This window comes from Suillus discolor (genome assembly GCF_016758755.1).
Source record: "Suillus discolor strain FC423 chromosome Unknown F5147scaffold_1, whole genome shotgun sequence".
In the NCBI taxonomy this organism is placed as follows: Eukaryota; Fungi; Basidiomycota; class Agaricomycetes; order Boletales; family Suillaceae; genus Suillus; species Suillus discolor.
Genome location: NW_024541248.1, coordinates 564,914 through 586,483, shown reverse-complemented (window position 1 = coordinate 586,483; position 21,570 = coordinate 564,914). Strand labels below are relative to the sequence as shown.

The following is a 21,570-nucleotide window of genomic DNA, read 5'->3' as shown; positions in this document are numbered from 1 at the left end:
GCGTGGAATGAAGTCCTACGTGGCCATGAAGTTAGTAGGGGGTGTGAAAATACTTTGGGTACTCACCTTGATCGCCGGGTCATCATGCTCACCAATCCATGCGAACATATCATGTGAGCATTTGGGATACTTTGATATGTGATAGTGTGCTGAGGGTGATGTGTGTTTGCGCACTTCTTGCTGTGTTACAGATGCCAGGGTCTTCTGACATTGATTTAGCACCTTTGCAACGAGTCGTTCACGAGCTTCCAGGTGTGTCATTGTTGCAACCATAGTCTTCTTGTTCTTTGATGTCCTTGGGTACCATCGCTTGACGTGTCGATGTTCGAGTTCGCCCTAAGCAGTAATATAAGAGAATAATACTACTGGCATGATAATCAATGTGAAACATACTGGCTGTGTAGTATAATTGTCCATCGTGCCCCTTTGCCTAATCGTGTTAGCATAATCTCCCAGCGCATGAAATTTATATGTTGAGATATTGAGGGACTTGTACTTTGGTCCAGCCTTTCTCTTCCCTGGAGCGGTGGTCATTACATTTTGTTTTGCAGCTAATGCAGCCTCTCGACGACTTCATGCTGCATACTTGTCAGGAAGTTCAGTTGTGTAGTAGTAATTGCACGTAGTCTTGTAGAACTTGCGAACTGATTGACCAAGTATGACGGTGGCAATATCAAAAAAATCCAGTGTGTCGGTGGTATGCATCTGAAGCTTCGCATATGTGTGCCATGACGCTAGGTCAAAGAGAAGGTCAAGGATTATGGTATTGTGAGGCTCAGGCAATAGATTTTCGAATACAGCCATAGCACACTGACAGAAAATTCAGATGATACACGATATCAATGGTATGGCTACTGACCTGCAGAAGATCCTCGAAGTCTCGAGTGGCCAATTTTTTCATGGCTGAAGCGTTATGGTGAAAGCGACGAATTGTTCCTCTACCAAATGTAGGGACTCCTCTGTATCTAGAAAGGATATTAGCATACAGAATCTGCAAGTGGGCTAGTGCCTCGGCACCAACACACCAATGCACCACATTAAAAAACAACTTACCGTTCATTTAGCTTCTGCACTGCTGTTCCTCCAGCTGCATGCAAGATTCACATCAGGTGCGTGAAAAGTGCTTTCCAAGCACCGATCTTGAACTCATGCAGTTGGTCAACCACAAACAGTGAAAACATGTCAATGCCATGGTCTGCTAGTCGTGCAGAAAATGTGTTCTAATGATAATTATCAGTCAGTGTGAACATTAATAGGCATATAGTAGCACTTACACGAATTGGCACATATGATTCTTCATTAAGAATCGCCTTAACACGACTGCCGTCCACTGGAGCTCCAAGTTTGAAGATCAATTTTCGAGCCTCTTCCACTCGTTGTCGTTGTCGTAGGCTATCAGTGCGCTCCTGTGCAACCCTGGCGCCTCATGTCTAGTACCATTCCCATCATATGAATGTCGGTCTTCTTAACAAGACAGCGAAGGGCATGGACGCTGCCCTAAAAATTTGATACTAGTGAGCAGTACCCTCGAGTAACACATCAATATCAGCCAAGTAATGTCAGGTAGGACTTACTTTTCCGGATAATCTGCAGAGTACGAGAAAAACCGAGGGAATACCCTTCGTGTAATCCCATCACTACAGTGAATAACAATACCGTGCTCATATGCTTCCACAAACTTTCCATCAAGAATTAACTCCCAAATTGTGTGAACCAACTCGCGTTTGAGGTGCGTGAACGTGCTACTTGACGCTGGTTCACCAAATATATCCACATAAATGTCTTGTAAATTATGTGGCAGCTGCAGGTAGGTTCAGTAAAATACGTTCATAAAGAGATGTATACATACATTGGGAATATAAGCCAAGTGGTGACATGCACGAGCTGTAGGCTTTCCTCGTGTATATTTGGACTGATTACCGAAGAATAAGTAAAGTGGCCAGAGGGATGCGTCTCCAAAGCTTGCTAAGTGAGTGGCGTCTGACCAGACCATTAGTGAGGCAATGACACGCTCGAGTTTGTCATTAGGATCTTGGGGAAGAGTGTTCAGTTCTTTGTAAGCGTTCACCATTTCTGGGGAGGCATAGGATTCAGAGAAAATTTCCAGTGTTCGATTATCTGGGGTATTCCAGTACTGGCGGAATGGAGTCATGTTGAAATGCAGTGACACATCATCCTCGAACACGCTGTGTGATGATATCAACTAGAGAACGGTGGTAAACGCCAGGGATTGCGAGCTCAGGAGCATCGGTCTCTGATGGGAACTTAGCCTTCTCATTGGGTAAGCGGATCTTGACAGTAGACCTTTGCCAGCCATAATGTTCGTGGAAGGGGTTGGATTTACCATCAAGGTAATTCATCTAGCCGTTTGCTCTCGCGCGCGTGATTGAAACCAACTAAGTCAGCCTGCTTAAAACTGGGATCACGAAGGAACTCAGCAAGGTGATTGAGTTCGGTCGCTGATTTCGCATTACTGCCAGAATAGTGCCAGGCCATCAGGAGGGCTGATGACGAATTTGTGAATGCTCCGAACAGATCATCATCACTGATTTCAGGGGAGGAGACTCCAGGGTGCACTCTGTGAGGGGTAGCGCATACACCCTCCAGGGTTGGAGCATCTGTGACACCCTCTAGTGTGCAGTTAGCTTCTGGGGCCATAGTGGGACACATTGGATATACGCTGTACAGACCAAACATATCCGGTTGTGTTTGGAAGGGTATGAGCTGGGGAGGATCAGGTAGATCAAAGGGTGGTGGTGAGGGCTGGGGTGACGAAGCACTGTGGCTTTGGGGGGCTTCATTCTCAGTTACTCGAAATGCCTGCATGTCGCTGCTGAACAATTGAAGGCATGTGTGCAAGGTGTGTACGTGTGCCTGGAAGATAGTCGACAAATCAACGTGGCATGCGAATAGTGCGTCCAGAACGTTTTGATGTGATCGTAGGGGCTGGAGGTACGTTTGATGGACCACCGATATTCTGAAATCGGTAAGTGCACTGTAAGATTTGGCTCTAACCATCCAGACAAAACATACCTGATTTACTGCAGCTGTATCATCATCCACATCTATCTCGCCATTATCCATTGCCCTTGCTTCATCATCCCTCGCTTCCTGCATCACCTGCTCCTGTTCAATCCGAGGCCATTTCGACCTCCTTCCATCGTTAGACTTGTGCCGTTTGATGGCATGGTGTAAAATGTCCGAGAGCTTCAGAGCTTTGTTCTGCAAGCAGCGGGAACGATGCCCAGAGAGTGATCTTTGTGTATGAAAGGTCTTACCACAGGCAAGGCAGGGCTGCTCCATCTTGATCGAAGAGTTGAAGGGCTCAGACTCGGAGTGATGCGACTCGGACAGCAGCTGACGAACTTCGGACTCGGAACTATTGGATAAGGTTCAATGTCAGTCTGGGTCGGATCAAAGCGGATGATATTAATATTAAATATAGATATTATATGGAAGCATCAGCCAAGACAAATAATATTTAGCACTTCGCTCTCAACCTGAACTTCAGGACACATCAATACAATCTATGCCGATGGCTTGTAGGATCTAGAATGGCAGTGCCAAGGAGTGTAAGTAGGCGAGTTGGGATCAAGATGAAAATAGGGACTGACCTGTGCTTCTACAAAGCGACCGATGCAAACTTTTGACATGACAGGAATAGTTACCGTATCAACGATGGACTTGATCACATCTGTAGTGCTAGTCTGGGGACCTGATGCAGCCACCACTGGACTTGCCAGACTGCGGTCAGCCTTTGATCGACAAGTCATCCACGGTCAGGATGCCCGAAGGTCTGAGTAGTTTGGACCAGGTGAGACAAAGCGACGTTCGATATGAGAGACATTAAATTCGAGGAGCAAGGTGAGCGGTGATGCGCAGTAATAATAGTTGGAGTGAAACATATGCCACGCGCAATGCGTGCTCCGCATCCGTAGCAATAGTCTGAGTACCTGAGGTAGCCACTACAGGACTTGCCAGGCTGCGGTCAGCCTTTGATCAGCAAGCCGTCCACGGTCAGGACGCCCGAAGGTCTGAGTAGTTTCATCCAGGGAATACCAAGCGCCATTGAACACGAGAGACACTCAAGATCGAAACAAAAGGTGAACATGCACGCTCCACATCCATAGCGCCAGTCTGAGTACCTGAGGTAACCACTACAGGACTTGCCAGGCTGCGGTCAGCCTCTGATCGGCAAGCCGTCCACAGTCAGGACGCCCGAAGGTCTGAGTAGTTTCATCCAGGAAGGACCAAACACCATTGAAGGCGAGAGAGATTCAAAACCGAAATGAAAGCAGAATAGGTATGTACGAAGGAAACATTGAGGCCGCAATCGAGGGCAAAAGGGAAGAGAAGTCAAACCAAAACAACACGTGATGGTGTCTGGCATCGTCAGGAATTGGCGCGTACGCGGTGTTACAATACCATATCAACAATGGACTTGATCATGGCGGGGTCACTCTAAATGGTGGAGATGGATTAATGAAACAGTGTTTGAAAAAGGAATAAAGACGTACCATGCGTGAAACACCCCCCACATTGCGAATATCTGCATGCGCTCGCTCGGACAGAGGACCAAACGTTTATGGTGATGAGTGGGGTTGTTGATGGGACGGGAGAAGCGCCTGGTTGACAAGAGGGGTGAGAACTAATGCCAATGGCGACCATGCACAATTGGGTATCTTCGTGTGCTTTGAGGGCGGGATACAGGAATGGCAGGAAGGCTTGAATGTATGGTGCGAATCCGGCCCGGATTTGAACGGAGCACAGTTCTCGGCGCTGAAATGACACTGAGAGAGAAGACAACATTAGTGTTGATGATGCAGATGAATTGAAGGGACGATCTCACCTCGCGACCTTGGGTAGCAGCAGTCGCTGGTCAGGACGTAATCTAGATAGAGAGTGAGCAAAAAAAAACGGTCAAAATACGTGGAAGGGGAAGTGGTGTTCCACCACTCAGCCTCGGGGCGGGGACGGGCCATACCGGGCTTCATAGGGAGGGGAGTTTAAGCAAACCGAAAAGAAAGGACGCTCACCGATATTACAATGTTCAGTGCCTTGCTCCGTCCCTCAGCCCACAGGAAACAGCTCGAAGACGAGCTCCTGCATACTCGGAGAGAGATGGAAGAGGCTGCAAAAGCCGAAGAGACGCGCAAGCAGGAGGAGGCCGCGCCGCCGCCAAGAAAGAATTGCACATGTCGAGGATGGAGTTTCTGACGAAGTCCAACATTTTGCATGTGACTTTTTACAAGTCCGCCGGCAAATTCCGGTAAAGGAGCAAATCAAGCACCTTTCCATTGTTTGAGCCTATGTTGTTCTAGAATGCCTCATGTTCCCTTTGTCTCTGTAGTTCGCAAAAACTTCTTATGTTCTCCCGCTGATCGTGTCTCAGCGTCTCCAAGGCCGTTATGCCATATCCCTCCTCTCTCTACCCACAGCTGACAACTTCTGCCTCAGGCGGAGGCAGCTGTGGTTCTACATGTGCCTGCCTCAGGCAGGCGCTTGTATGTCCATGCCTGTTTGTCCTTCCCTGCCACCCGTGCCCTCGTTCTTGCTGTGTCTGTCAACTTTCTTCCTTCGCTCACTTTCTATCTTGCTGATTTTGATTTGTGTGGCAGGTGTTGCACGTGCTTTCGAGTATGCGGCCATTTTGGGCCGTCAGTCTCTGCATTTCTTCGTGCACCTGTCGACTTACGCCTTCAACAGGAATGTCGTGAACTCTGTCCCATTCCGTCATGTTTATCACTCCCTTTTCATTATTTTGTCTCATTTTCATCACCAGTACATTCCCTTCATGCTGAACCTCATTATTCTCTGTAGGATTGATCATTTCCAGTAATAGGTTGGAAGGTGCATTCGAGCTCGCACACTCGATAAAAATCTTGTACGCGTAGGCCAGTGCTGTTGATGAGTTTGGTATGCCAGTTGCTGTCTTCTGCCATTTGCTTGCGAGCATCGCAAAGGTGTGTTGTCCTCTTTGATTGACCCAATGATTGACGTCTACATCCACCCAATCCTTTCAGCATGTGACACCGTCCTTCAATGGGATTTTCACCTCCCTTGGCTCTGAATCGTTAGTGGCGTATAGCAGTCCGAAGTATATTTCCTTGTAAGCCTTATTTTTCCTCAGCTTCAGTGTCGAGGCTTTGATTTGTGATTATTACTGACCAGGTTTGTGTTTGCAGATTATGCCCTCTTGCTCCTTAATTTCTTTTAATGTGCTCGGCATCTTGTGTGGAGGCACCGGTGCGTTCTCCTTGACTACTTCCGTGCGAAATGGACAGTACTGATTACTGCATTCCCTCGATACCCTCCATTCTAGATCATTATTTTTCAGGCATCTTTTCACCGAGAATCGCGTGTCCCAGTCCCGTGCGATGAATTCTTCGCGTTCTTGGATACTCTGCTCAATATCGTCGCTGGCCCACCTGCGTGTGCAACTATGTACACTCAATGGTTGTCAGGGTTTGGCGTTAGCGCAGACTGTCTTTGAAGCTTGACCTGCGAAAGGATCCGTTTACTCACAGTCAATTGTACACAGCGTTGTCGAGGGTCAGAACTGTGAAGAGATATGCTGTGTCTATTTGCGGAGATGAACGAAGGACAAGACTGCAAACATTAAGTATTCAGTGACTTGCTACTGTAGACACCAGTTGATTGGAAAACAGATGACCGAAGGCGTGTCCTTGTAGAAATAATGATTAGATGGTCATTCATTGCTTAATGTTAACATTTAACGTTGTAACTTTTAACCATCATGTTAGAAAGGATAATGACAAGGAAAAGTAAGTTTCTTTAATACTCTAGACATTTATTCTAATGAGACTCAGACACCTGAAGAGGTGCTTTAACACCGCGGGACCAATGTCTCCACTTTGCTTGGTGGATCCTGACATGTTCTGCATCTCTCTTAGCTAACATGTGCGTGATATTTTTTGCGTTTCGTGACTTTATTACTGCTAACAGTGACTAGATCCAAAGACACGCAGGACCAGATGCTCCGGATGTTCAAGAAGATCATTACAGGTGCCCCTTACCTTCAAGAACCTGTAAGAGGTTAGACACCAGAATACAGACCCTGGTTGGAGGTTTAGAACTGTGGCGCGGATACTTCCAGTAAGCTCAGGATCTCTGTAGCGACACACATTTGACCAACATACAATAGGAGTGTTCACCCTACTAGTGGAAAGAACATTGATGTGTCGACAGTGGTTATGTCACGGTAAGGCAGCTCAAGCCTGTCTCAATGATCACTACACATTAACACTCATGAAAATCTCAGGTTCAAGCAGGGTAGCTTTCAGACCGCCGCTCTTGCTGTTCTCAAGCAGAATGATGCTCATGCACTGGACCTCTGCCCAGATTCGCTGCAGTTCAGGCAGTTGAAGAACTTCTTCAAGAGCGTTTCTGTTAGGCAATGACAGGGGTACTGGCCACCCGCACGGGTCGCGGGTAAGGGTACCTCGTGGGTAGGGGTGGGGGTATGACCTTTGGACACCCATACCCATACCCGTACCCTTATAGTGGATAGTCACTCGTGTCATAACTCATCACACTTGCGGTCTCTATTGTAAATTGGTGAGTATTATTTCATCTATATACGTTGTATGGACTTTGCTGAGCGGACGTCTTGTTTCTCTTCTCTTTGGTAGCATAAATGTCCGTGTCCAAAGTCCATGCGTGCTAGTCATGGAGAAGGACGACGCGAGTGGTGCGTCATCTTTGGCTTCTGCATTGTCCACGCTGTCCTCGGCTGCAGCGCCACCGCATTCTTCTTCTTCTGCGACACTGGTCCGAGTCGTGGAGGTGGTGAGTCCTGGTTGCAACTCCTTTGTGGAGGAAGGACGATGAAGGCAAGACCGTTTGCAACACGTAAGTTCTCATTTGTTTTTCCTTCTATATCTGTACCAATCTCTTATATACATACAGATGCGGCCTCTACTATAAGCTTCACGGCTCTGCTCGTCCCATTAGTATGAAATCCAATATTATTTGGAAGTGCTCTCGACACAATGCTCGTGCGCAGCGCTCCTCCCTCACCGAGCCCCCAAGCGCATCTAACATGCCTGGCATGTTATGACAAACAGTCGTGTGCGACTAGGATAATCTAACAGCGACAACCACGACAGTGGTACCGAGTGCTGAGAGTCGTCGGCCTTTACAGACAAGCAAAGGTTGCGTACTCGAACGTAGCTTGTGGTGGTTAACGAGGGGTTACGCCGAGATGATAGCGGGTTTACAGACAGTGAGAGGCGTCACTGAAGGTACGAGTCGATGTCGAGCAGGTAGCTTTAGCGGGACAAGGAGTTCAAGGGTAAACCTAGTTGATTAGACTAGCTTCTGGGGTGTACCTAGTAAGATTAAAGTAAGGAACGTCTACTTGTAATCTTCGACCTTATATAAGGCTACTCTATCGTATCTAAGCTCAGCCTAAAGCTGGGTTCTAATATGCTTATCTACATGAGTCAGAGATAGCGTCCATGCGGTACGCTTCCATCAGAGATAGGATCCACGTGGTATCCTTCTATCAGTACATGAGGCAACACGAGGCTTGCCTTCTATCTTGATAACATAAATAGGTCTTCTAGACCTATGTCGTCATGTCATGTCACGTGCGGTCCAGACCGCTTATCTAAGCCGGCAGTTGCCGCTTATCGTCTATCATCTCTCATCATCTGTCGTCTATAGAGCTGGTGAGGCTCTGGTATCGTCTATAGCCGTGCGGTGGCAGAGGGCTGTCTGCTGGCGGGGGACTCGTGCCATGTTACTGTAACATGGCACTCCTTCCATTATGGAGGAGACAGTTTCAGAACGGGTTCTGGTGCGACAAGCACAGGTACTTCTTCGTCTTCGCGGCGCAGCAGCATGGACTCATCTGTCCACACAGTCGATGCAGGCACTGTTGTGCCACACCCGCCACTATACTACCCACCAACCCACCATGAGACCCGCACCCGCCATGGGGGTGTGGGTATACCTGTGTGTGCGGGTGCGGGTGATGCTTGCAACACCCACGGGTACACCCGTATCATTCCCTAGTTTCTGTCACACTCATCCACCTGGCCAGGCCTCAAAAGGATTGTACCTTCGACATTACCCATCGTTATCAGCCCAACAGCATGCACCTTCATTGAAATACTGATTGTTGTTACACTAGTATGGTGAGTCTATATACAACAATTCAATAGTGTTACAGATTTCATGGAGAACTTAGTTTTTCCCATTGATGATTGCTTCAATCCTACTCATAGCCTCATGCACTCCCACGACTTCCTGCATGACCTTTGCCAGCAATCCGCCTTCAGATAACTCAAAATTTCTTCCGATCTTCCTGTGTTTCTCAGATGGAAGTTCAATGATAGGTACTGATGTTGCTCGTATGTTAGTAATGTCATGGCCTAAGTTGCGTGGAGTCTATATGAAGTTGTGAGTACATCAGCCGAAAAATTGAGCCAGCACACTCACGCTGTCATCTTCAGACCTTTTTCGCTTTCTATGAGATTCATCAGCGTCTTCAAGACCACCATCTCGACTTGGAACTTCTAACCGCTGAAATCAGAGTTGTCAAAACGGCTAACTATAATCCACAGATACATACTGGCTCCAGCGGTTCATGTTGTTCAGCTCCTTCATCTACAAGTTGAAACACCTGCTCATCAGGAGGCCAGTCTTCAAGTTCGAACTCTCTGAGTAGTGCCACATTATGCTTATAGCATCCACAGGAATATACGGGGGCGCTTTGCCCATGGCCAGGACACCTAGTGCATCCCCAATGACTTTCTGGAGTAGACCTGTTTGAACGGTTCTCAAACAAGATGGCATTTGCCAGGATCGCCTCAGCCCCATCATTGAAGTTGCTGGGGCGGGAGTCGTGGCTAAGGGTGTCACTGTCGGACGACATGTTTCTTGCTTCAAGTTACTCCGTCAAGCGTAAGGCTTTTAAATTATCAGGGACTTAGCCTGACTTGTGCTCCATTTCAGAAATTCTTTTGGATCCTTATTGACCCTGCATTGTATGTAATGTGTCACTCTCTCGGATCCCAAAGTACACAGAGCATGGTGAGCTGGATTATATCCATATGGATTTATTGATTCATTGCTTAATAACTAGCGTCTGGTCACTCCCCACTTTTTATCGTAAGGTAATGATCCGGATTAGCACTCCACCTCCCTTCCCTGAAAAACATCCCAGTTTCAGGAGCAGCGACCTTACCTGGGACGAAATTGGTTAAGTGCATGACTGTACCTGATGGTACCGCAACTATGATAATGCTACTAGTACTAGTGTGATGGTCAGTGAGCGTTTGATTCAAGTGTATCCCCACATTTTCTCTTATGTCTGCTCACAAATCTTCCAGTGCAGCCACTCGCTTACTGACACCATCCGAATTGGACAGTGACTCCGAGTCTGAGTTGGCCTCCAGCTTGGGTGCCTCATCACCACCAACACAAGATCCCAAGGCCAAGTTCAAAGCGAAGCATAACAAGTAAGTGGTGCATGATAACCTGGTATACTAACTGAGCTAATCTATTATACTCGCAGCACAGTAAATAACCAAAGGTAAGTTGACTTGATAATATGCAAAAGGCACTGTGTCACCTTTTTACCAATAGGAAAGGCAGCATCACCGCGAGGGAACAGTGCTTGCACTTTGCACGCTGGATCCCTCGTGCCATTGATATGTTTTGTAGCTTAACTGATACATTCCGTATTGCGATGCTAATGGAAGAGGAAGAGGCTTCTAAGGTATCAGGTCACTCGGAAGATGAAGATGTCAAGGCGCAGCGAGACCAAGTCCTGTCTTATGTGTATGACTTCAGACATTCCATTATTTTCACCTCCTGACTACCATGTTTACAGGGGTAAAGATGCCCAAGAACGACACATGAGAAATTACTCAAAGATCTTACTTGGAGCCCCATACTTGCGCAAACTTGCACACGGAAACCTCAAACAACAGACAGAGCTGCATGCTATCCTTACTGAGGTAAGCCTCTGGTGATGTACGCTTGATGATCTTATCTCTAAACCTAAGAAGATGCAAGTCATTATGGGTCAGGCATGCTCTGACGACGCTAGCCACCTTAAGAACTGTGTAGCGCAGTATGCAGCCCCAGACCCTTCAGACAAGGGGCTAGAACCTCCGATTTACGCTGACAACAAATCCCGTGCATTGCTTGGTGTGAACCACCCTCAACTCGCTGCAATGCTGTGCCCCATCAAGCATGCAAAAGCATATCATGAGGACCCTAAAAAGTACGTATGAAATCTATGATTGTGAATCATCTTATTGGCAACTTTCAGGGTACAAGCCGAACTTCAGAATGGGGTTATCAGGATCCACTCCGCTGCATGGCCTGCATTTATATATGAAGGTACTCCGCCAGGAAAAGACTTCGACCCAGACAATGTTCAGGAGGGATTTTCGAAGGGCTATTATTTGAAACAGGTAAGCTTACTATCACCTTATCAACAACATCTCATGTAGTATTTAGGTTTTTCGTCACATATTTACGTCTCCATCATCTGCGCTCGTTGCGGATGGAGAGATTATTCTGAGTCGTGGATGTAATGCCAAGTTACATGGTATGGAAAAGGTCGAGCCTGAACATATTGCCTATGCATTCATCCAGGTATGTGCTCTAATAGATTTCAATGACTATCTAACAAATGTCATAGAGCCGATTCAGTATTGCCACACACGACAAGTGGCATGAAACTGATGGTTGCTATAAGTACAATGAAGCATACACCCGCTTCATCAAGGCAATCAGAGAGGCACCTGATCAAACATGGGCAGAGTCGCTGCTTCAGTGGTGGAACCGGTTGAGTACCATTTTTGCTCTTACCTTGGCACTGCACTAATTTTGTAAAGAATGGTATTTGGTAACAAGCATGGCCTTGTCATGATTGATTTGACTGAGGATGACGAAGATGATGACCTTGTTGTCATGCAGAGACAGCACGAAATGCGTGTGGTGGCTGCGCATCAGAAGGTTCGAATTTACTCCATATCATTCTCCAACACTCACTGCCTGTAACACTCAGACACAATTGCCTGAGAATGCAGCTGCCACCCCAGCTGCTGCTGAAGACACTGCCACGCCCCCGACTCCTTCTATGCGACAATCTGAGGCTGCTGACCCACTAATTCCGCCCCTCACATCTTCATCTGCGACACCTCATTCCATCGACCCAGAAATAGAGTCTCTAAAACGAATGTTGGGGGAATTCAAAGACGATGATCCTCTCACTGAAGATGAGAGTGACATGCCTGCTCCATCAAAGCGTGCTAGGAAGGCTCACAAGACTACCACGACCTCAAAGAAGACACGCAAGGGCAGAAAGTGATGTGTATTTTCAGGTTGGCTCTTACTCTTATTGTGCCTAGTGACTCAGCGTCTGAACCAACAATGCAGTTTTGACATGATTATGCCCTCCTCTCATTCGTTGCACTGTGCACATCATTACTATCACTCAAGTGTCTCATATTTGCCCAGCATCTTCAATATTTAATCCTGCTTGCTTTCCGCGACCCTCAGTTGTACTACTTCCCTAGTTATGAGTGTTTTTACATGTTCAACTACTACTGTACTACGAACAGAATGATATGTGCTTTTATTGTATGACAGATCTGATAAGGTGTGAGCAGGAACTAGCATATAGGCGATCATTCAGCAGCTGAGCATTTCTTGTTCGTACAATACCTAGACAATGGAAGTCAGTCTTGCAATATCTAGTTTGGCATGACTTAGACGCAGCCAGCAGACGATGCGACATTGAGCATCAAACCAGTTTATGGGTTTTACAACATCTAGATAACAGAAGGTTAGCATGACTTAGATATAGCCAGCGTGTAGCAGAAAACTCAGCAGGATGATAGCCAGTGAGCACAAAGTCAGTTTTAGGAGCAGACATTATCTGGACAAATTTGATCTGGTAGTACCTGGCCTGTCTGATGGATCTGTTCCCCGGTGTTGTGGTATGATATGGCAAGCGCTTGCCATATCTAGATTTGGGACTTTTGGTGATGCTGAGGCTGCAGTTGTTACAAGTAACATCAGTCACGTGGCCCCCCTATCATTTTCCCTTCATCCTCGCCCTCACCATCTACCGGCTCGTCCTCCTTTACCGCCTTTCCGTTGACCGGATCCTCGGGACCGTTCCCGTCCCTCGCATCGCCCGCCTCTATGCACGTGCACGCACGTTCCTCCTTTGATTCGACCACCAATGTGGTCCCGCACCTATGACTCGGTCTGACTCGTGCCACCAATGTGGCTTTCCTCTTTCTGTTTCCCCTGACTGCGGATTCCCGCACGTTGTATTCTTACCGTTGGTCCGTTCCAACATTTCTCGGTCTCATTCCACATTCGACCATCCACCACTAATCCGGCTCTGATGCCAGCGCACCTATACCATTCTCGCTTCCCCTTTACCCTTACCTACTGTGCGGTAGCCTTGCCCTTAACCCTCTCCACTTAGTATAAGTAGTCGGTCACACTGTACTAGATTCCCTAACTTGAATCTACTCAATCTTCCCTGGAACATACTTCCCTCTGAAGCCCCCTCAGCTTCAGTCTCTAGTATCTTTTCTTAGTCGCTCTTCGCGACTAAGTCTACCTCGATCGACCTCATCGTCTGGACAAGACAGTCCTGACCTTGAGTGACTTCTTAGACATCCGTCTACCAAGTCACGTGACACGCGCGTACTGTGATCGCTGCCGACTCGTCGTCGCCAGTCTCACTTGCTATACTGGATCCTTCCGGTTACGTCAGGAACGTTAGCGGACGACGCCCCTCTTAGGGCTCCGCCTAACAGATCTATTTGAGTGCGTAACAGCAGTGAGTAGTGCTGCCGTGGTCCGGTTCGGTCCGGTTCAGAGGGTCCTTGACGAGAACCAAGAACCGAACCATGGTTCGGTTCTTTAAAATTGTCGAACCCAGAACCAGACCATTGAGAACGGTTCTCAATGGTCCGGTCCGGTTCTTGTCTGGTCCGAACACGAACCGAACCGAAAATTTTTCAAGCAACGGAAAAAACATTCACAAGACATCTACATGACATTGGGTAGCTAGTCTAACTGCATACCAACTGCATACCCTTCTGCCTCTACTGCTGCTGACACATGTCCATTCTTATAGGCTGCCTTCATCAATTGTAGCGCGGAGAAAGTGGATGATGCGAGTGCGTTGCGGCGCAGAGTTGATGTGATGCCTGCGCTGGAGAAAGCGTGTTCAGAGGGAACGGAACTGCCTTGAATGGGCAGGTAATCACGCGCAACACGAGCTAGTGTTGGGTGCTGCAGCGAATGTAACTAATCAAGAATGTAAGCGGGGAACAATGAATTTGAGGGCTGACTTACACCCCACCATGCCACAACATCATCAGTCTCCTCCAATGGTGAAGTAAGGTATGCAGAGAGCTCTTGATGAGGATCGCGCGTGCGATGGTCTGTAGCTTGACGTTCCATGATAGCGTCGCACATCCAGGAAGCACCATAACGAATCGAAGCTTTCGTTGTTGATGATGTGGCCTCTGGCTCCTTGGGATGTGGTCCTGGGGCTGGAGGCGCTTGATAATATTTGTCAAACTAAGAATACATCTGGAGTTAGAGACCGGTAGGGTACTTAAGTTTGAATAGTACTCACCACTGCCTCAAGACGAGCCCTCCCATTTGCGACCTTTGTTCAGAGCACAGCAGTCTTCAGACATTGTCAGGCAAATAACTCACAGTTTTTTGGTCGGCACCCCGTTTTATGCATGGCACATAGCCTAACACCACAGAGCGACAATATCCAAGGAGATCTGTTAGAGTTGAGAACCGGTGGAGGATCATGACTATCCAGGAAGCATATAGACTAGAACAAGTAGATATCTGTGATATAGGTAAACATATGTCAGAGTCTTGAGAATAAATTGATTAGTACTTACCTTCAAAAAGGCTAACAGTAGCCTGATTAACAAATAATGCAAATCTCGAAGACGGTGTTTTGATGTCGACATGGACACCGACGTCGTCATGGTTGGTGTCGAAGTCGAGGGAATTCGAAGGTCAAGGAACGGTTCGGGAAGGTTCGGGAAAGTCGAACCAGAACCGGACCACTAGTGAAGGTCCAGAACCCAGAACCGCTTTCCGGTCCGGTTCTGGCTGGTGAGGGAACCATGGACCGAACCACAGAGAACCGGACCAAAAGTCCGGTTCGAACCGTGGTTCTGGACCGGACCGCGGCAGCACTAGCAGTGAGGCGTTGGAATGGAAGCAGTACTGTGTGCATATACTCACCTTTAGCTAAATTTGGTATCGCGAGTCAACAAATTAGTACTCTCAAGTTAGCTGGCAAGATGTGCTGGCATACTAGTATTACAGGTATGCATGCACAACCATGTACGCAAGAATTTCGACGAACAGCACATAAAAGCTAAGCATCCATCTTCAGAATGATGTGGTCCCGTATCACACCAGTCACAAACAATGCGTTTCTCCTCTGCAATTGTCCTCGCAGTCATTACATCGATTTCTGCCATGCCCGCTCAGAACCCGGCAGGCGCCGATAATTGTCCCTTGCTTTGCGCCAATAATGGAAATTGCTTAAACACCTGCGGCTACAAGCTATGTGTACACCGCCAAACGGCCGTAACCTAATAAGAACATTTGATACAAATATTATTACGACCTGTGAGAGACCTCCGGGGCGACACCGGGCAGACACGTGTGATATGTTAGCTTGGTTTGAATGTGGTATGTCTGCCACCGGTTGTCCATGAGATGTTTAGTCAAACGTCTGCCAGATGTTTGGAATATATCCGAGCTTGGGTCCAAGCGGCCACTGTAGAACACCGCGCTAGGAGCATAGGTCACACACAGCGATCTAGACATTTGTGCGGTGTTTGCCTAGATGTTTGTCACATATATTGTTTAGGTCGAGCATTGGTTTACTATACATGAGTTAAAATCTACTATAGCTGCTCAATGACAAAGATATCCGTTTGCCGTTTCTTGTAAATGTTGTCCCTAAGCGTGATGTAATGACTCGGCCTGCTTGAACTTGCTCGTCTATATTATTCTTGTAGACGTTGTCCCTAAGCGTGATGTAATGACTCGGCCTGCTTGAACTTGCTCGTCTATATTATTCTTGTAGACGTCATAATTCGATTCTATGCATTCAACAAGCTTGACAGTAAGAACGGGTATCTGATATATATATACACTATATACGAGGACAAAAAATATGTAGCTCTCGAAAATCAAAGCTCAGCTACAAGTGAGTACGGAAAACATTCAGCGGCTAGTCTTTGAAACTCGGTCCATATACCAGCTCTGATAGTATCATGGTCTGTGATCAACGCAGGTGAATCCTCTGGATCCTCAGTGAGTGTCCACGACTCAATAAACGCTCCTTCCAGACTGATTCTTGAATTCCAAAGGGGCCAAGAGCCGTGAGGGAAGTCAGGATAAGCTGCAAGAAATGCCATCCAGAATGCGTCACGACCCCATGTCCATTCGGGTGTGCGTGTGTCGACAACAACGTGAACCAGCCAAGATTCGAGCTTATATAAGAGTGTGACCCAACACCTTGCAGTGAAAGGATCGAAGTCTGACGGAAGAGGGAAGAAGGACGGCTAGAGAATACAGTGTGTGAGTAGGGTGTACTGGAATTAATGGAATTAGTAGACGCACCGTTCGCAGCCTTGGTTGTAGGCTAGATATCATCAAAGGAGCAGCATCAAGAATCGGCACCACATAGCCAGCAAATTCAGAGGGAACGTTAATAGTGATTTCCAGCGGCTATAAGCTATTTTGAGTTCCAAGAAAACAATAATAGCAATGCAGCCACTTACGATCCGGGTTGCTGTTTGAAATACATGTGGTACACTTCCATGGAAAAGAACAGATAATGCAAGAGGTTTCAGTCCAACACCATCATCTTTTTGGATGGCGTCAATGTACACCGTTGCTGACATTTTGTATGGTGGTTTGTATATGATTCAACTGCGAGAGCTGTGAACATGTTTGTCACACGCCCTTCAAGCAACCACTTTGACGTCTTCGCGATTTGAAACGTAATTCAACGGACACATTCAACGCATTGCATTGGGCTGTGAGCTGTGTAATTTGCATGCATGCATGGGGCATGCCATTGTGCTGCGTAAATTCTGGGTCTAGTTAAATGTATGTATCCATCCCTGTTCTCGCTCAGGCTGACCACTTCTATTCCTGTCGTCCAAGTGGTTCTGGCAGTTTTGACGAGGAGTGATGTCGTATCTAGCACGATTCAGGCGACAAACTACCACTACTCAGCCATCACCCTCTGTGACTCTCATGAGTCCTACGTTTCATGGAGGAGCTGCTACTACACCTACACGGCGCAACCAGTTGCCCCCGTCATCACCATTGTCACCATGCCAAGGTAGCCTCATACGACCGCGCACAAACTCATTGGAAACCGAGCAGCAAGAAGTCAAGAGATTGAAGACATATGCTGCCGAAGTCTGCAGGAGCAAAGGGTTACCTGAAAACAGCTTAGAGGAATTTGCTACTGTGAGTTGCAGAACTCTCATTTAACGCCTGAGGACTAAGTGATCTGCTGCGGCTCTATGTTCTAGATCAATGATATTAAACTGATGATGATCAAGCTCATGGCTGAATTGTCGTGCTTTCATAAGAAGGTTCAAGCAGCTGAAGCAGCCAAGGTGCTCGAATCACTGGACTTTGAGGTAACGCTCACTCCATCATTGGTTTCACAGCCATACGTGCACTAACTACCATCATGTACAAGCGTTCCTTAGGTGATCGCCTTCGTGCATGCTTACTGTCGCCTAATTTGACAGCATATGTCACTGATCTTTCAGCAAAAATCTTTGTGCGTCATTGGCATTCCCAGCTACTGCTTTCCACTTGAACAGCTAGCGCACTTAGGATTTTTCCAAGAAAAATCCATCGGTCTTCAAAATCTCTGTGGAAGCACTGCAGGACTCTGATGCTATGGATCGGCTTGATGTACTGATGAAGAAGATACTGACAGCACAGCGGGGAAATATGAAACAGAAGGTGATGTCTCCAATTGTGACTACATCATGCATCCAGGCTGATGTCGTCAGTAACAGCTTATTGCATCAATCGAGAAACGCTCAGATCTAAGCACACTGGCCCGCAGTCTTGCAGGCAACTGCACAGAGCTCACAATGGCGCACTGGGCCCGGATCGCATTCATGGTAAGTAATTCTTCGATCGACATCTTTCGACAACTTATTTCTCTATGTTCATAAGCGATCTTTCCTAATTGACTTCCGAACATTATGTTCTCACCAGAAGACCACTAACGCTCAACTCGAAGAAGCATCAACAGGTCCGAGTCTGCAGCCCCAGACTGACGAAGGTGGTGACAATAATATACCAATTGGTACTACTGCCAGTGCGAGCCATGAACTTGGAGAGGATGGGGAGGATGATAATGACAATGAGGAGGAGCGCACCTGGTCTTTTAGCCAGTATTGGGAGTACCTTGATAAGGTTCTTGACGAGCTTAAAGAGGAGGCTCGACAAAAGCATGCGTTTCCTCAAGCACGCGCTGATTATATCAAACAGTATGTTTCAATTGATAAAATTGACACCGCTAATTCTCAACTTCATTTCCAGATTTTTCACCAAATGTCTTCAGCAAGACCTCCAGATATTCCCTGGTGGCGGTTCATTAGCTCCAAGTTTGGATTCGGTCACTGTTGGTTGGCAAAGAGCGATCCATGAAAAGTTGATGTGGTAGTCTACTACTTACATACATATTCTCGTTGTCTTTGCCTGTAATTCCCTCGCACACTGTTTAATGCCATCATGTTCATGATATTAATGTTGTGACTGTACGATACAGTCTGTACGACAAAGCAATGGTGCATTGCTCGATAGTAAACCCTATAGTTCCAATGGCATGGCCCATATGCTGAGGCATGGTCTGTAGAGTGCTGCCTCAAACATATTGTCAAACATCTAAGGGACATCCGACATTGGACGCTGTGGGAACATTTTGTAGCCAACACTTGCACCGTGGCGGTCAAACATTGCTCAGACGTTTGACGAGTCATGTGAGCGACATGTGGCGCTGTAGGTCAGAGCAGCATCGCTCCATTTGTCTGTCACTCAATTCAAGCTGACATACGGCAAACCATGTGTGAATGTTGGGCGGGAGCAGCCAGAAAATTATGTTTGTCAGACATTGACGCCATTCGGCGGTGTATGTTGCTACGCGTTTGTTTGCTGTTTGTTTGTGGCGCACCAAAGTTCGTGTATTGGGCAAATTCCATAATTGTCATGCTCAAATTCTGTCCGACTGCACCCTAAATATGGGCCATTACGAATGTATACTCTACAGACGCATACCATAGTAGGCGATCATGATGTGCAACAGCGCTTCCGTTCACATTGTGCTTATTCGGATCTTGTCGAACGTTTTCGGAAACAGTCAGAGTCGGAAGTCGAAGTAGGGGTTTCACAAGGGATCTAGGTGTGTTTTATCAGGCGCAAATACTTATAATCATATGATCTACAGGCTCATGTCCCTTGCGTCGTTTCAGCAGGAGCAACAATCACCGACGATGCATCGTGGACTAATATGTACGGAAACAATATTGTCCTCGCATGTCTTATCTAACATCTACTACCAATCCCACAAAAATCACGACCACTCCACTGATGTTTTCTCGACGGTGCATTGATCAAATCTACAAATTACTAGTAACTCGCGCGTTAGCCATACTGCGCCGATGTGAAAGCAGAAACACGACCCACTTTGCAGAAAGGAAACTCCTGCCATGCAAGTCAGTCAGTCACGTTATCAAATCCAGGGAAATTACTGATACTCGCGCAAATACCAAAAGTGCACTCCTTGCAATTTTTGTCAATCGCGCAAAAGAAGGGACATCCCTGGGCACTATCTTCAATGGGCGTCGCAGAGATTGATGATGCTAAAGTAGCAGCGACAGCAAGGACAATTGCAAAGGAGAAACGCATCGTGTGTGAAGATGTGATATGAATCTTAACGGTTAGTACGAAGGCACCTCACTTTTATATGCTAAATAACATTCTAGGAAGAACTCATCCACCGTTGATACACTAGGATCCTCTTAATAGCCCCATATTCGACCATATAATGTTTACAATGCCAGCAGAGTGTCTTCTGGCAATTTGGTGTGGATCCAGCGTTTGAAACTCCCTGAAACGAAGACATCTCGATCCCAGAATATCCACCCCCTCCGACCCCATCCGAACGTCCAAACTCTATCTGCACTAGCACAGTCATCGTCTTGATCTACCGGCTCACGTCCGTTATGGCGTTTCAGCAGGAGCAACAGTCACCGACGATGTATCGTGGACTGATCTGTACGGAAATAATATCTTCCTCGCATGTCTTATCTAGCATCTACCAATCTCACAAAAATCACGACCACTCCACTTGACGATGCATCGATCAACTCTCCAAATTACTAGTAACCCATGTGTTAGCCATACTACGCCGATGTGAAGACAGAAACACGACCCACTGTACAGAAAGGAAACTTCTGTCATGCAAGTGAGTCACGTTATCAAACCCAGGGAAATCACTGATACTCACGCAAAGCCCCCAAGTGCAGTGCTCGCAATTTACGTCAATCCAGCAAAAGAAAGCACATTTCTGGGCACTATCTTCAATGGGCGTCGCAGAGATTGATGATGCTAAAGTAGCAGCGACGGCAAGGGCAATTGCAAAGGAGAAACGCATCGTGTGTGAGGATGTGATATGAATCTTAACGGTTAGTATGAAGGAACCTCACTTTTATATGCTGAATAACATTCTAGGAAGAACTCGTCCACCGTTGATACACGAGAATCCCCTTAATTAGCACCATATTCGACCACATAATGTCTACAATGCCAGCAGAGTATCTTCTGGCAATTTGGTATGGATCCAGTGTTTGAAACTCCCTCCGCCGGTCTCGAATTCTCGTACTCCTGTACATCATGCATCATGATTGAAACGAAGACATCTCGTCCCAGAATATCCACCATCTCCAACCCCATCCGAACATCCAAACTCCATCTGCACTAGCACAGTCATCGTTTCCATGCACTAATCTAAAACGCATTTCCAGCGGCTCGGTGTGTGCAACCATCTTCGCATAATGCCAAGGGATATTGATATACATGGACAAGCTGGTACACTACTACATACTTGCCTCCCTACTGTTCCGCAGCCAATGATTGATCCACCCCCAACCTTCCTTCGCATCAGCCCGAGATATCCACCCGATCTCACCTGCAGTCCCCGAAACGAGATGCGACTCCTCCGCGCAAGTACTGACTCTGACGCCCCCCGGTCATCTCCTGACTCGGTTTTAAGCAGCTCCCACTCCTCCTTTTCATCCTCAAGCTTGTCTGAAGAAAGCGCCGCGATCCCACTTTCTCCCTCTCACGCCAAGACATGAAACCCACCAATTTCGCAGTCGACAGAGCTGTTCCACGGTATTCTGACTCGCTGCTGGTCCTCCATGCACGATTCTGAATTCGTTGCGTAGGGTGTTTGTGTCGAAATCGAAGTTG

At 47.1% G+C, this 21,570-nt stretch overlaps 7 protein-coding genes across 7 annotated transcripts; 3 read left to right on the top strand and 4 right to left on the bottom strand.

Moving 5' to 3' along the window:
• Positions 1 to 2,346: 2,346 nt before the first annotated feature.
• F5147DRAFT_563538 (uncharacterized protein) lies at positions 2,347 to 2,826 on the bottom strand (the record flags this gene model as incomplete). Its single annotated transcript, XM_041430682.1, has 1 exon — positions 2,347 to 2,826. The coding sequence occupies one exon, from the start codon at positions 2,824 to 2,826 to the stop codon at positions 2,347 to 2,349; it is 480 nt and encodes a 159-aa protein (XP_041299954.1).
• A 4,999-nt stretch (positions 2,827 to 7,825) lies between these two features.
• On the top strand, positions 7,826 to 8,080 carry F5147DRAFT_563372 (uncharacterized protein; the record flags this gene model as incomplete). The annotated part of the gene is made up of 2 exons (XM_041430669.1): positions 7,826 to 7,872; positions 7,930 to 8,080. Coding segments are annotated over 2 exons (198 nt in total), but the record flags the coding sequence as incomplete, so codon positions are not given.
• A 1,130-nt stretch (positions 8,081 to 9,210) lies between these two features.
• Positions 9,211 to 9,901, bottom strand: F5147DRAFT_647051 (uncharacterized protein; the record flags this gene model as incomplete). Its single annotated transcript, XM_041433177.1, has 3 exons — positions 9,211 to 9,414; positions 9,466 to 9,549; positions 9,599 to 9,901. 3 exons carry the CDS (start codon positions 9,899 to 9,901, stop codon positions 9,211 to 9,213), a joined length of 591 nt encoding a protein of 196 aa, XP_041299952.1.
• Positions 9,902 to 10,654: 753 nt separating this feature from the next.
• Positions 10,655 to 11,535, top strand: F5147DRAFT_533709 (uncharacterized protein; the record flags this gene model as incomplete). The annotated part of the gene is made up of 5 exons (XM_041430121.1): positions 10,655 to 10,800; positions 10,862 to 10,988; positions 11,037 to 11,261; positions 11,325 to 11,450; positions 11,497 to 11,535. Coding segments are annotated over 5 exons (663 nt in total), but the record flags the coding sequence as incomplete, so codon positions are not given.
• Positions 11,536 to 16,179: 4,644 nt separating this feature from the next.
• F5147DRAFT_785437 (uncharacterized protein) lies at positions 16,180 to 16,964 on the bottom strand (the record flags this gene model as incomplete). The annotated part of the gene is made up of 3 exons (XM_041442919.1): positions 16,180 to 16,622; positions 16,681 to 16,788; positions 16,842 to 16,964. The coding sequence occupies 3 exons, from the start codon at positions 16,962 to 16,964 to the stop codon at positions 16,248 to 16,250; spliced, it is 606 nt and encodes a 201-aa protein (XP_041299950.1). The 3' UTR covers positions 16,180 to 16,247.
• Positions 16,965 to 17,256: 292 nt separating this feature from the next.
• F5147DRAFT_785435 (uncharacterized protein) lies at positions 17,257 to 18,830 on the top strand (the record flags this gene model as incomplete). Its single annotated transcript, XM_041442918.1, has 6 exons — positions 17,257 to 17,541; positions 17,637 to 17,717; positions 17,932 to 18,051; positions 18,108 to 18,215; positions 18,313 to 18,587; positions 18,640 to 18,830. 6 exons carry the CDS (start codon positions 17,257 to 17,259, stop codon positions 18,761 to 18,763), a joined length of 993 nt encoding a protein of 330 aa, XP_041299949.1. The 3' UTR covers positions 18,764 to 18,830.
• A 1,317-nt stretch (positions 18,831 to 20,147) lies between these two features.
• Positions 20,148 to 20,752, bottom strand: F5147DRAFT_647047 (uncharacterized protein; the record flags this gene model as incomplete). Its single annotated transcript, XM_041433176.1, has 3 exons — positions 20,148 to 20,302; positions 20,350 to 20,371; positions 20,606 to 20,752. The coding sequence occupies 3 exons, from the start codon at positions 20,750 to 20,752 to the stop codon at positions 20,148 to 20,150; spliced, it is 324 nt and encodes a 107-aa protein (XP_041299948.1).
• Between the last annotated feature and the right edge of the window lie 818 nt (positions 20,753 to 21,570).